Below are 12,302 nucleotides of genomic sequence, written 5' to 3'. Positions count from 1 at the left end.
GTTGGGGTTTGTTGTGTCCGGGCTGAGGAAAGGATGAATCCTTACCCCTGGACTGTTTAATGGTTACATCCAACGCTCACCAAACAGTCGGTCAGCAGAAAAAGGCAACTGGTTAGGCAACCTTTTTTGGAAGCGGAATCTGCCTTCCATTCACTTAACGAGCAGACCAGGCTCTGCTTAAAAACACGGAGTAGCGGAGGCTACCGCCGCACGGTTCGCAGAGTCCAGGACAACCTGAATCGCGTAAGAAACAAATGCAGACATTTGAGAGGTTAAGGATGCCACCTGCGGCACAGATGTACGTGTAACCGTGTCAATCTGTGTAAGACAAGCTGAAATAGCTTGGAGTGCCCCAAGGGAGAGAATGCCGGAGCCAACGGTGCGCCGACAGCCTCATAGATGGCTTTCGACCAGAGATCCATCTGTCTGTCAGTGGCATCTTTGAGTTTGCAGTTCCATCTCCCACTGCAACTATGGATCTAGCTACAAGCCTGGAGATTGGAGGATGCCGCTCGGGACATTGGGTCCAGTCCTTGACCAAGTCAGGGGACAGGGATAACGTGTATCCTAAGCCGTTTGGAGAAGCGCATATCTGGATAAGCGTGGTGTTCCTGGACTGCCTCTCTGAAGGCAGAGTGGTCCAGAAAAATACGTGAAGCTGACTCCTCCACTGGAGGAGCTGTGAGAAATAACCCACATTCTATAGATGGACGCTATAAGATTATTTACTATGGCGTCACAATCAGGTGTATCCAGATTGAGAGCGGTCTCAGGATCAGAATCCTGAGCCGCTACTTCCGCCTCATTACATAGCGAGTCCTTCTGTTAGGACCCTGATGAAACCGAGGCCGCTCATAGCGAGCCCGCTTAGGCTGTCTGGGACTGACGTCCGTGCAGAGCCGTGACTCTGGGATGCGTGTGACATTCCCGGAGCTGTTAGTTATTCACACTGAGGGGGGCCATGGATCAATGATTCAACAGTGCCCATATTGTGAGAGACATGTCCGGACTGCTAGGCTTCTAGTATCATAGCCATAGTCTCAGAAAAACTGTCAGTAAATACTGCAGACACCGTCCTCGTCCCCTGGCCATTAGTGCATACAATGGGAGTCTATGTAACCTGCCGGCCGTATAGCCGTACATGCTGTACCAGCTGTATAGAAAAACATGTGGTTCTGCACCTTTGTTTTACACAGAGAATATGCTGATAACTCCTCCGCATAATCCAGGAGGGTATATACAACGTGCGACCAAACAGTGCAATGTATATAGTACAAGCATATCTATAAGTGCACTTCTGCACTAGTGGGGTTAGCACCACAGGTGCTGCTTAACGCCTGTTGCAGCGATTGTGTGACTATCAGAATGCCAGGGTCTTCCACACTTGTCTCTGTATCGTACAGAAACTGACACTAATGGCTGCCGGCGTCCTTGTAGAGAAGGAAGCCGTGGGCGTGCCTGAGAAAGTGCGGGAATCCGGATTCACAGTGCACACAGTGAGAGGGGTGGAGTATGCAAAACATACTCCAGCTCTCAGCGCTGCTCTATGCAGCGTCACGCCCCTACCCTGACTGTCAGGGCTGTGGGCGGTAACGAAGGGAGACTAGGCCCAGAAGCCGGGGACTCGAGTTAACAGCGCGGCCGCCGTAAAAGCGCGGGCCGCGCTGAAGTCCCCGGCGCACCACAAGTGCCAGCCGCGCCGCAGTCCCAGCGGCCGGCGCGACCGATTCATAGAAGTGGCCAGCGTCCCGCCCCTCTCCTGACTGGCAGGTCTGGGGGCGGGAACGAACGGAAGCAGGCCGCAAAAGCCGGGGACTCTAGTTATCAGCGCGGCCGCCGTAAAAGCGCGGGCCGCGCTGAAGTCCCCGGCGCACCACAAGTGCCAGCCGCGCCGCTGCCAGCGGCCGGCGCGACCGATTCCTGGAAGTGGCCAGCGTCCCGCCCCTCTCCTGACTGGCAGGTCTGGGGGCGGGAACGAACGGGAGCAGGCCGCAAAAGCCGGGGACTCTAGTTATCAGCGCGGCCGCCGTAAAAGCGCAGGCCGCGCTGAAGTCCCCGGCGCACTACAAGTGCCAGCCGCGCCGCAGTCCCAGCGGCCGGCGCGACCAATTCCCATAAGTGAGCCTGCTTCAGCGAAGCTGAATGAGGCCATGGCACAGGCGCCGCAGCGCTGATGTCCCCCGGCGCACTACAACACCCAGCATGCTGCGGTGTGAGCGCCAAATGCACGGGGACACAGAGTACCTTGAGGAAGCAGGGCCATGTCCCTGATGTACTCCGCTCCATCCAGCATCTTCTCCAGGGGCTGTAGATGGAGCACGGTCTCAGTGCCTGGAGACCGGTAAATCCCACTTCACCCAGAGCCCTGTAAAAAGGGATGGGGAAGGAATCAGCATGTGGGCTCCTGCCGCCGTACCCGCAATGGGTACCTCAACCTTACAAACACCTCCGACATACAGTGGGGTGAGAAGGGAGCATGCTGGGAGCCCTTAGTATGGGCCCTCTTTTCTTCCATCCGACATAGTCAGCAGCTGCTGCTGACTAAAAAGTGGAGCTATGCGTGGATGTGTTGCCTCCTTCGCACAAAGCACAAAACTGGTGAGCCAGTGATCCCACTGGGGGTGTATAGCCAGAAGGGGAGGGGCCTTACACTTTTAAGTGTAATACTTTGTGTGGCCTCCAGAGGCAATAGCTATACACCCAATTGTCTGGGTCTCCCAATGGAGCGACAAAGAAAACTGCAATGGAAACGGCATGACTTCTGTCTTTACATACAAATGACTTTCAGTGATGGAGACACAAGACGTCCTCATCACCAGTGATCAGAAACCTTTACCAAATCACCAAAAAAGAGAAGCAACCCCTCAGCTTCTTTGGAGAGGGGAAGGCTGGACAGAACTACGCACATGTCAATTGCCTTTCCTCAACTGCCGTGAGCCGAAGAGGATAGTCCACTGGATGTGCTGAGCTGCTGGACTCCAACAATGAGAACTTCGGATCTCCGCATGTCATGTCTCAAGGAGTTTATATCTAGAGCTACTCCAAGTTTCAGCAATAAGCGGGACTTTACTGCTTCCTAAGTAGTCTCAGTCCCCCCCCCCCCCCACTAGTCTCAACCCCCCCACTAGTCTCAATCACACCCCCCCCACTAGTCTCAAACACCCCCCCACTAGTCTCAAACACCCCCCCCCCCACTAGTCTCAAACACCCCCCCACTAGTCTCAAACACCCCCCCCACTAGTTTCAAACACCCCCCCCACCCCCACTAGTCTCAAACACCCCCCCCACTAGTCTCAAACACCCCCCCCCACTAGTCTCAAACACCCCCCCCCACTAGTCTCAAACACCCCCCCCCACTAGTCTCAAACACCCCCCCCCACTAGTCTCAAACACCCCCCCCCACTAGTCTCAAACACCCCCCCCCACTAGTCTCAAACACCCCCCCCACCCCCACTAGTCTCAAACACCCCCCCCGACTAGTCTCAAACACCCCCCCCCGACTAGTCTCAAACACCCCCCCCGCACTAGTCTCAAACACCCCCCCCCACTAGTCTCAAACACCCCCCCCCCACTAGTCTCAAACACCCCCCCCCACTAGTCTCAAACACCCCCCCCCCCACTAGTCTCAAACACCCCCCCCCCCCACTAGTCTCAAACACCCCCCCCCCCCACTAGTCTCAAACACCCCCCCCACTAGTCTCAAACACCCCCCCCCACTAGTCTCAAACACCCCCCCCCCCACTAGTCTCAAACACCCCCCCCCACTAGTCTCAAACACCCCACCCCACTAGTCTCAAACACCCCCCCCCACTAGTCTCAAACACCCCCCCCCACTAGTCTCAAACACCCCCCCCCCACTAGTCTCCGCCTGCTCAGCCCAGTTGTAGACTATAACCACTCAATGTGCCACAACTGAGCATCTAACACTCACTATATACTCCATATACTGACCAAAAACATGAAATCCCAGCACACAAGTGTACGTCGCCCAGTCGATGTCTTTGCAGTCTGATCGATTCCGAATTAATTTACAACCGCTTGGAATGTCCCCTGGAGTATAAAAAAAAAAAAAAAAAAAAAAAAAAAAAAAAGGCAACATTATTATCGACACCAGTGGAAGAGGATATATTTTTCTGCATAATTAAAGAGCTTTACATAATAATATGATCATCAGATTGTATTAGAAAACCATCAGAAACATTGATGTAAAATCGATCAATCCTGTGCGGTGAGCGAACGATAAAAGATATTTCGCTCATTTATTGTTGTGTGATCACTTGGACACAAAAACTGTCAGGTACATGGACACCAACATAAAGATACAGGTTTTCCAAGGTATTTAAGGATGTCGAGAGAAGATTACAATTGTGTTAATGGCAATGAAATAAAATTAAAAAAATCCTTCAGCCAATTCCGGGAATTAAAAGAATTGGTTCACGGCTACCAAAAAAAAAAAAAAAAAAAAAAAAAGTGCCAACAACGCCTAAAGTGGCGTGTTTACTTCTGGGAATTATAGTTTGTAATTCAGGCCTCCTCACATGTGAGCTCTTTGCTTCTATACAAATGAATCAGACAATTAAAATCTATACATTATCCATTGGGTGGTGACTACCGTTGAATCATTTTTACATGCTTTATCAACTGTACACTCCCCCCTAGTAAATGGAATATGAGTAACTTGTGCTTCATAAGGGACCATGCACTTTATTAAAGGGTTTATCCACTACTGGGACAACCCTTTCTGATTGGTAAAGTAAACTGTATACTCACCTCCTGTACCGGTGCCGCGATTTAGGGACTCACATGAGGTTGTTGCGTCACACGAGCCCTGCGTCCAATCAGTGCCAGGTTCCTTTTTCCGCCTTTGAACCAATTGAGTTAATCAATGGGAAGGGAGCGCAGCGGTTGCGCTTCCTTCCTGTTGAATAACACGTTTGGTCCGACTGGACGTGGGGCTCGTGTGAAGCCACGCGCAGTGAGCCGTGGCACCGTTGGGACTGCGCCAGTACGGGAGCAGCGTATAGGCTTTATTATTTTCCCTGGGGCAAACACGTTGGATCAGAAGGTGTTGTCCTAGTAGTGGAAAACCCCTTTAAAAGGCAGAATTCCCACTTGGGTTGGAGCCTCTGATGCGAATTCAGTTCGTAGAAAAACGACCGAACAAATGGAAACCCGACAGGCGTCCATGATGGGGTACAGTGCAGATTCCTGCAGGAATTCTCCAAACACCAGTGTGAACCCGGCACAACTTCTATATTACCTGAATGTAGACGACCATTATTTACGGTACTTACAGTATAATATTTCATAATCTCCTGAGTTTGACATTATGTATTTGTTATCCGGGGACCAGTCGAGGTGAGTAATGTAACTGGAATGTCCCTGGGGAAAAGAATAAACAAGAAAAAGAAATATATAGTAAGACCGGTGCTAGTAACTTTGGTACTCTGAATCCCCCCAATATCCTGTATACGGTATAACACAGCGTGCACAATATGTCTGGAGTATTCCCTTAGAGGGGCTGCCCAGTCATACACTGATGACCATCCTCAGGAGGGGCCGCCAATCTATCGTAAGGAGAACCTCACATTGTCGTCCTCCTCAATTTAAATAGAATATAAGCTCAATATCTTTTGGGAATGGGTATTAAGAAAAAAAAAAATGCACCATTTGGCTTTTACGGGCTTTTTTTTCCATCTGCACATTTAACTTTGATGTGGTCAGAGATCATAAACTTGCAAAGAGGAGCTCAGAAGACAAATCAGTTACAACCGTTCCAGTAAGACAGAACAAGCTCACCGATGGAGTCTTAGGGGGTACTTTGCACACTACGATATCGCAGGTGCGATGTTGGTGGGGTCAAATTGAAAGTGACGCACATCCGGCGTCGCAGGCGATATCGTAGTGTGTAAAGCCTTTTTGATACGATTTACGAGCGCAAAATCATCATAATCGTATGATCGGTGTAGCCTCGGTCATTTCCATAATTTCGGAAGGACCGATGTTACGATGTTGTTCCTCGTTCCTGCGGCAGCACACATCGCTGTGTGTGAAGCCACAGGAGCGAGGAACATCTCCTACCTGCGTCCTGCGGCTCACGCCGGCTATGCGGAAGGAAGGAGGTGGGCGGGATGTTTACGTCCCGCTCATCTCCACCCCTCCGCTTCTATTGGCCGCCTGCCGTCGCTATGACGCCGCACGACCCACCCCCTTGATAAGGAGGCGGGTCGCAGGCCAGAGCGACATCGCAGAGCAGGTGAGTACATGTGAAGCTGCCGTAGCGATAATGTTCGCTACGCCAACTATCACCATGATATCGCATCTGCGACGGGGGCGGGGACTATCGCGCTCGGCATCGCAAGCATCGGCTTGCGATGTCGTAATGTGCAAAGTGCCTCTTAGTCTACTCATTCTGCATTACGCAATAGTCAATGCAACGCAGACTACAGAAGGCAATCTGTGCAAAATTTCTAATTGATTTTAAGACCCCAATACAAGTATTGAAGAAAACATTAAAAACAAAAAAAAAAACAACACACAAATGCACCATAAAGCCCCATTATTCATCCGTGTTACTCACAGAGCACTTCCCATATCGGCTATATTTTCTTCCATTCTCTGAGACATTGTAGAGGTAAATAAAGTTATCGTGTGACCCTACGGCCAGAAGGGCTCCATCTGCAGAGGAAAAACACAGGTTTAGGAGAACAATCCTGCAGAAATATAGACGTACAGCAGACATGATATATATGTGTCCAGTAACTCCTATACCTATGTGGACATCAGTGCCATCATATGCACTAGTAGCGGGGGCACAATACCACTAGTTTGCATCATGAAGCACCGGATACCCTCACAATCTGGGGGTAGGTTGACGGGACAGCGTGCCAGGTGGTAAAGGGGTTGTCCACTACTTTTACATTGATGGTTTATCCTTTGAAAAGGTCATCAATGTCTGATTGGCCAGGGGCTGACAATCCGTACCCCCACCGATCAGCTTTTCTCAGTGCTGCCGCCGGCAGCAGCAGCAGGCAGATGAAATTGCTCAGTTTTGGAGCTGCCCCGTGTTCTGATGGTGGCCACAGCCGGATACTGCACATCCACCTTCTACTGATTTGAATAGGAGGTGATGTGAAGTACCCGACCACTATCAGAAGATGGGGCAGCTCTGGAAGTATTTCTGGCCGCCTGCGGTTGCCACTGCTGCCACATTTTGACAGATGCAAGGGGTTAACAGGCGCAAGTGGAGAGCAGATCCACTTGTGCCTGATAGCCGCACATGTCAGCTGTTCAAATCCGCTGACATGTGCAGGGATCGCTGCCGACTGCCCGCGGCAAGGATTAATCTCACACGATCCATGACGTACTAAGTCAGTCATATGCTGTGAAGAGGTCCCTTTTAATGGCTTCTTCCTTCACACTTAATCAGTGGAAAGCTGAGGTATGGACAAGTTGGCTCCAGGGACAGACACTTTTTATTACCTTTTAGATGTGATTTAACATGAATTAAAAGCATTGACAGAAACAGCGCCACCACTGAGCATAAGGCTGTGTCTGGCATTGCAGATATTCCCTACTCAAGTCATTTAACTTTAGCTAGTAGAGTGGTGTGAGGTAAATCCGGAGATATGACGATAAATCATGATATTCAAGTATGTCAGGAAGCCCTCTCCTGGTGTCACCCCCCCCCTTTCCTTCACACAACTGGTTTAGCAACAAATCCCATGGCCATCTCCTGTGATATGGAGATGAGGTGGTGTGGGAACAATGGACACAGGATGACTCCCTGCCGTCACCCTGTAACAAGAGTTGTATCTCATTAGCAAGGCTATGGAACTAGCCAGACAGAACGACTCCAGTAAAAAAAATGGTTCATATCTCGCAAGCCATATTTCCGATAAATATGGCAACCATAAAAATGGTGTCTCCGCATGCGGACGATGCCGGCACACCCTTTTTATGGGAGCAGGACATTGGGAAATGCCCCAGGCGTGATATCAGCCAATGGGGAACTGGCAGACAGGTCATGAGTCCCCTCGTTCTGTAGCTAAATTCATAACTATCACAATGAGAGCATTGGCGTCCGCCTACGACGCTCCCAGGCAAAGTTATGGCCATATTCCAGGTTGTGGATTTTGTCCATAACTCCAGCCAGGGGTGGAGCAGTGCTCCCTCTGAGGTCACGAAGGTAGGAGGGGACCTGGATTTGCCCAGGTTGATAACCCTACTTCGGCCATTTTCCAGGGTTCTTTCGCTGGGGGTCACGTGTAGGAAACATCTGTGGGAGTTCCTGGAAACCTGGTCTACAGCGCCCCCCTGTGGCCAGACGCACAAGGTAACTGATTGAATTGCATACCTGTTTGTAAACCATGCTTTATCTGTAACTGTACTCTGACATATGTATATTCTGTAGATTCCCTATTGTATATATTGTAGTTTCTAGTGTGCTTTAGGCTGATTAAATTATATAATTAATCTTGGGCTGTTCTGTTATCTCGATCTTGAATCCCACGTCTGTGTGTTCGGCTAATAGTTACCGTGAAGCGGTTGGTGGCAGCGAGTTGTGCCAAGGATTATTGTGGGGAGGCCAGTGAGATTCGGGAAGATATTATATATTCCGCCCGCGGAGGTCGGGGGAATATATACCCTACTCTCACCGGGGACCCTTCAATAATCGGCATAAGTAGTATAGCGGCCTCCTTGCTTATTGTCGGGCAATTCCATAATTGGCCTGACTATAAGAGGGGCGCTAGAGAGCGCGTCACGTGCTCTGTCTGTCGGTCGGGAGGTATAAAGGAGGGGTGACCCCCACTTGTTACCCCCCGATTGTGACGTACTGGTAGCCAGCGCGGGGGATTTCTGAGTGACCCCCCCCGGTGGTTTGTGACATATTGGTGGCATAGCGGTGGGATCGAGATAATAGTGTGTGTGAGTGTGAGACCCATACTCCCAGACACTAAAGACTGCCTGCAGCAGCTGTGGCTGCTGGGGTCTTCAGACCAGCTCAACACTAGAGTGTCAGAGTGCAGATACTGTAAGGTGTGTGGAGGCATCAGGTGTCAGTTCTGTGTCAGTGACCAAAAGTCTGCAAGAATGGCTGATGGCACCAGGAGCAGAGCTATGCAACTGGCCAATGCGAAGGCAGGAGCCGAAGAGAGGGAGGACGGTGCTGTGGACAGCAATGAGGAGGTTGCCCACGAGTCCTCCAGGAGCTCGACGCCAGAAAACCGTTCTGCCGAGGACATTGCGCAACCTGGCACTGCTGGACAAGATGAGGAGGAGCTCACCCAAGGTTCCTCAACGAGCCAGATGCCAGCCCTCCGCTCTGAAAGGGACAGTGAATCGCCTAGCTCTGCAGCGTGCCGCAGATCACCACGTGCCATTCCACCGAGCCTGGGAGGCTCGGATAGCCTTCTTCAAATGGCTATGGCCCTTCTCCAGGCTGGAGACCAGAAGGGCTACAAGGAACTCCTGGCAGAGCGCAGGGCAGAGCGGCAGGCAGCGCGTGACGCTGAGGCTGCGGAGCGGCACGCAGAGCGTGAGGCTGCGGAGCGAGAGCGGCAGGCAGCGCGTGAAGAGCGAGAGCGACAGGCAGACCGTGACTACCAGCTGCAGCTAGCTCAGCTCCGGCCCTCATCAGCCACATGTGACCTTCGAGACACCAAACTTCCAAAGGTCCGTGTTGAGGACTTCCCAGTGCTGGAGAAGGATGGAGACTTGGACTCTTTCTTGACTGCTTTTGAACGGACTTGCTTGCAGCACCATCTGGACAAGGACCAGTGGGCCAAATACCTGACCCCCCGTTTAAGGGGTAAGGCCCTGGATATCCTTGGGGACTTGCCTGCTGAGGCAGATCAGGGCTACGACACCATCAAGCGGGCCCTGATCCAACAGTACAACCTCACTCCAGAGTCCTACCGCAAGAAGTTCCGGAGCCTACAGAAGGGACCAAAGGACTCCTGGGCTGACCACCGGCGGGCACTTGCCCGAGCTGCCGACCACTGGACCCAAGGCCTGCAGCTTTCCACCGGACCGGAGATCCTGGACTTGTTCATCACGGAGCAACTCTTGTGGAACTGCCCTGAGGATCTCCGCCAGTTCATCCGAGACCAGAAGCCAAAGGGGTCCACGGCTACAGCTGCCCTTGCCGATGACTACACCAACAACCGGGCCCCTGAGGCCAGGAGAGCGGCCACCAGCAGCACCTGGAGAGGGGGTAAGATGAATTCTGCGACTGCCCCACCTGCCCCTAGACTGCAGGGGGTGTCCCCCTCAACTCCCCTCTCCAGGCCCGTGGCGGAACCAAGACGGTGCCACCAGTGCAACCTACCTGGACACTTCAAGGCCATGTGCCCTCAGCGTCCCAAGGCCCCGGCTCCGTCCCCGTCCCAAGGGCCGCCCAAGGTGTATTGTGTGGGTGGGGGTGGTGGTAGGTCCCTGGACAGCTTCCAACCTGTCACCGTCGGCCGGTCTGTGACCATAGGACTGCGAGACAGCGCCTCGGAGGTGACTCTGGTGCGGCCTGAGATGGTGTCCCCCCAAGACTTGATCCCTGGAAAAACCCTCGCTGTCTCCGGGATTGGAGGCACTGACCCGGCGCTGCCTGTTGCTGACATTTATGTGGACTGGGGCGCAGGGCGAGGGGTGAGGGAGGTGGGGGTAACTGATCGGATCCCTGCAAACGTGCTACTTGGGACAGATTTGGGGCAGATAACCTCCCAGTTTGGGCCCCAACCAAGGGCTGAACCTTCAGCCAGTACTGACATGCCTCCGGACAATGTTAATGTGTTATCTATGAATGATGTAAGGGAGGAGGGAGTGAACTCTGATATTTCTGCTTGCATAGACACCATAGACACACACACAGCTGCAGCTGTGACAGGGGAGGGGGTCAGAGAAAGGTGTGACAATGCCTCTACAAGTAATCAGCCTGTGAGCTGGGATCTGTTGCCCTCTGAAGGGATAAGCAGAGAGCAGGGTGCTGCAGGGGGAGGACCAGTGTGTGGGGTGGGGGCTACCACAGCAAATGTGGGGTCCCCAGAGATTTCACAGCGGGGTTCTGTTGCTGCAGGAGGGGAACAGGCAGGTGAGATTGGGGCCGGTCCAGGAGCGGAAGTGCTCCCAGGTAAGATCTCGGTGCATGGCTCCCCCACAACCGGGGTGTCAGGAAGCCAGGTAGGTCTGCCTGAACCGGCGACTTGGTCAGGAACGGAGGAGGAGCAGGCACGACCCACGGTCGCAGCGGCTGTGGCCGCTGTCACCCGCAGTGGGAGTGCTGGAAGCCAAGGGGCCTCCCGGAGGTCCGATAGCTCTTCCCCTTCTGACCAAGTGGCAGCCGAGTCAGGTGGAGGCCAGGACACAGGTCCCGGGGTACTGACTGAAGATGTGACAGTCTCGTCGATTCTGGCCGCATCTGGTCAGGGGTTTCAGGCAGCGTTAGAAGCTGACGACAGCCTGAAAGCTCTTAAGGAGCAGGCGGCACAGCCTCCCTCGGACTCGGACCCGGAGCGAGTGGTCTGGGACCAAGGACGGCTGTACCGGGCCACGGTCCAGCAGGGTTCACCGGAGGCGTGGCCCAGGGACCGACAGTTGGTGGTACCCTATCCGTTCCGGACGGAGTTGTTGCGGATCGCACATGAGATTCCGATGGCCGGACACCTAGGGATCGCTAAGACCAAGGCCAGGTTAAACCAGCATTTCTACTGGCCAAAAATGGGGGCCGATGTGGCTGCCTACTGCCGTTCGTGTGAAACCTGTCAGAGAGTGGGGAAGGCGGGGCCACGCCCCAAAGCCCCACTGGTATCTCTGCCCATCATCGATGAGCCTTTCAGGAGGGTGGCTGTGGATCTGGTCGGCCCGCTGGCCATCCCCAGCAGCTCCGGGAAACGCTTCATACTGACGGTAGTGGACTATGCCACCCGGTACCCAGAAGCAGTGGCCTTGTCGTCCATTCGGGCTGACAAGGTGGCCACCGCATTGCTGGAGATTTTCTCCCGAGTGGGTTTTCCCCAGGAAATGCTCACTGACCGGGGGACCCAATTCATGTCCCAGCTGATGGAGGCCCTCTGTAAGCAAGTCCAGGTGCGACATCTGGTGGCCAGCCCGTACCATCCACAGACTAATGGCCTGTGCGAGCGGTTCAATGGCACCTTAAAGCAGATGCTTAAGATGTTGGTCGACTCCCACGGGCGTGACTGGGAGCGGTATCTCCCACACCTGTTATTTGCTTACCGGGAGGTTCCACAGGCCTCAACAGGATTCTCACCGTTTGAGCTCCTGTACGGGCGACGTGTGCGGGGCCC

General features: G+C 53.1%; 1 protein-coding gene across 1 annotated transcript in view; it reads right to left on the bottom strand.

Annotated features, from left to right (window-relative positions):
- EML4 (EMAP like 4) overlaps positions 1–12,302 on the bottom strand; it is a 214,613-nt gene that overhangs the window by 7,844 nt on the left and 194,467 nt on the right. Inside the window, 3 exon segments of the mRNA XM_075339185.1 lie at positions 3,952–4,050; positions 5,295–5,382; positions 6,581–6,678. Coding sequence (XP_075195300.1) covers positions 3,952–4,050; positions 5,295–5,382; positions 6,581–6,678 — 285 coding nt within the window.

This window comes from Anomaloglossus baeobatrachus, chromosome 3 (assembly GCF_048569485.1).
Source record: "Anomaloglossus baeobatrachus isolate aAnoBae1 chromosome 3, aAnoBae1.hap1, whole genome shotgun sequence".
In the NCBI taxonomy this organism is placed as follows: domain Eukaryota; kingdom Metazoa; phylum Chordata; class Amphibia; order Anura; family Aromobatidae; genus Anomaloglossus; species Anomaloglossus baeobatrachus.
Note: the sequence above shows the minus strand (reverse complement) of the source record. Positions and strands in the feature narration are given on the sequence as shown.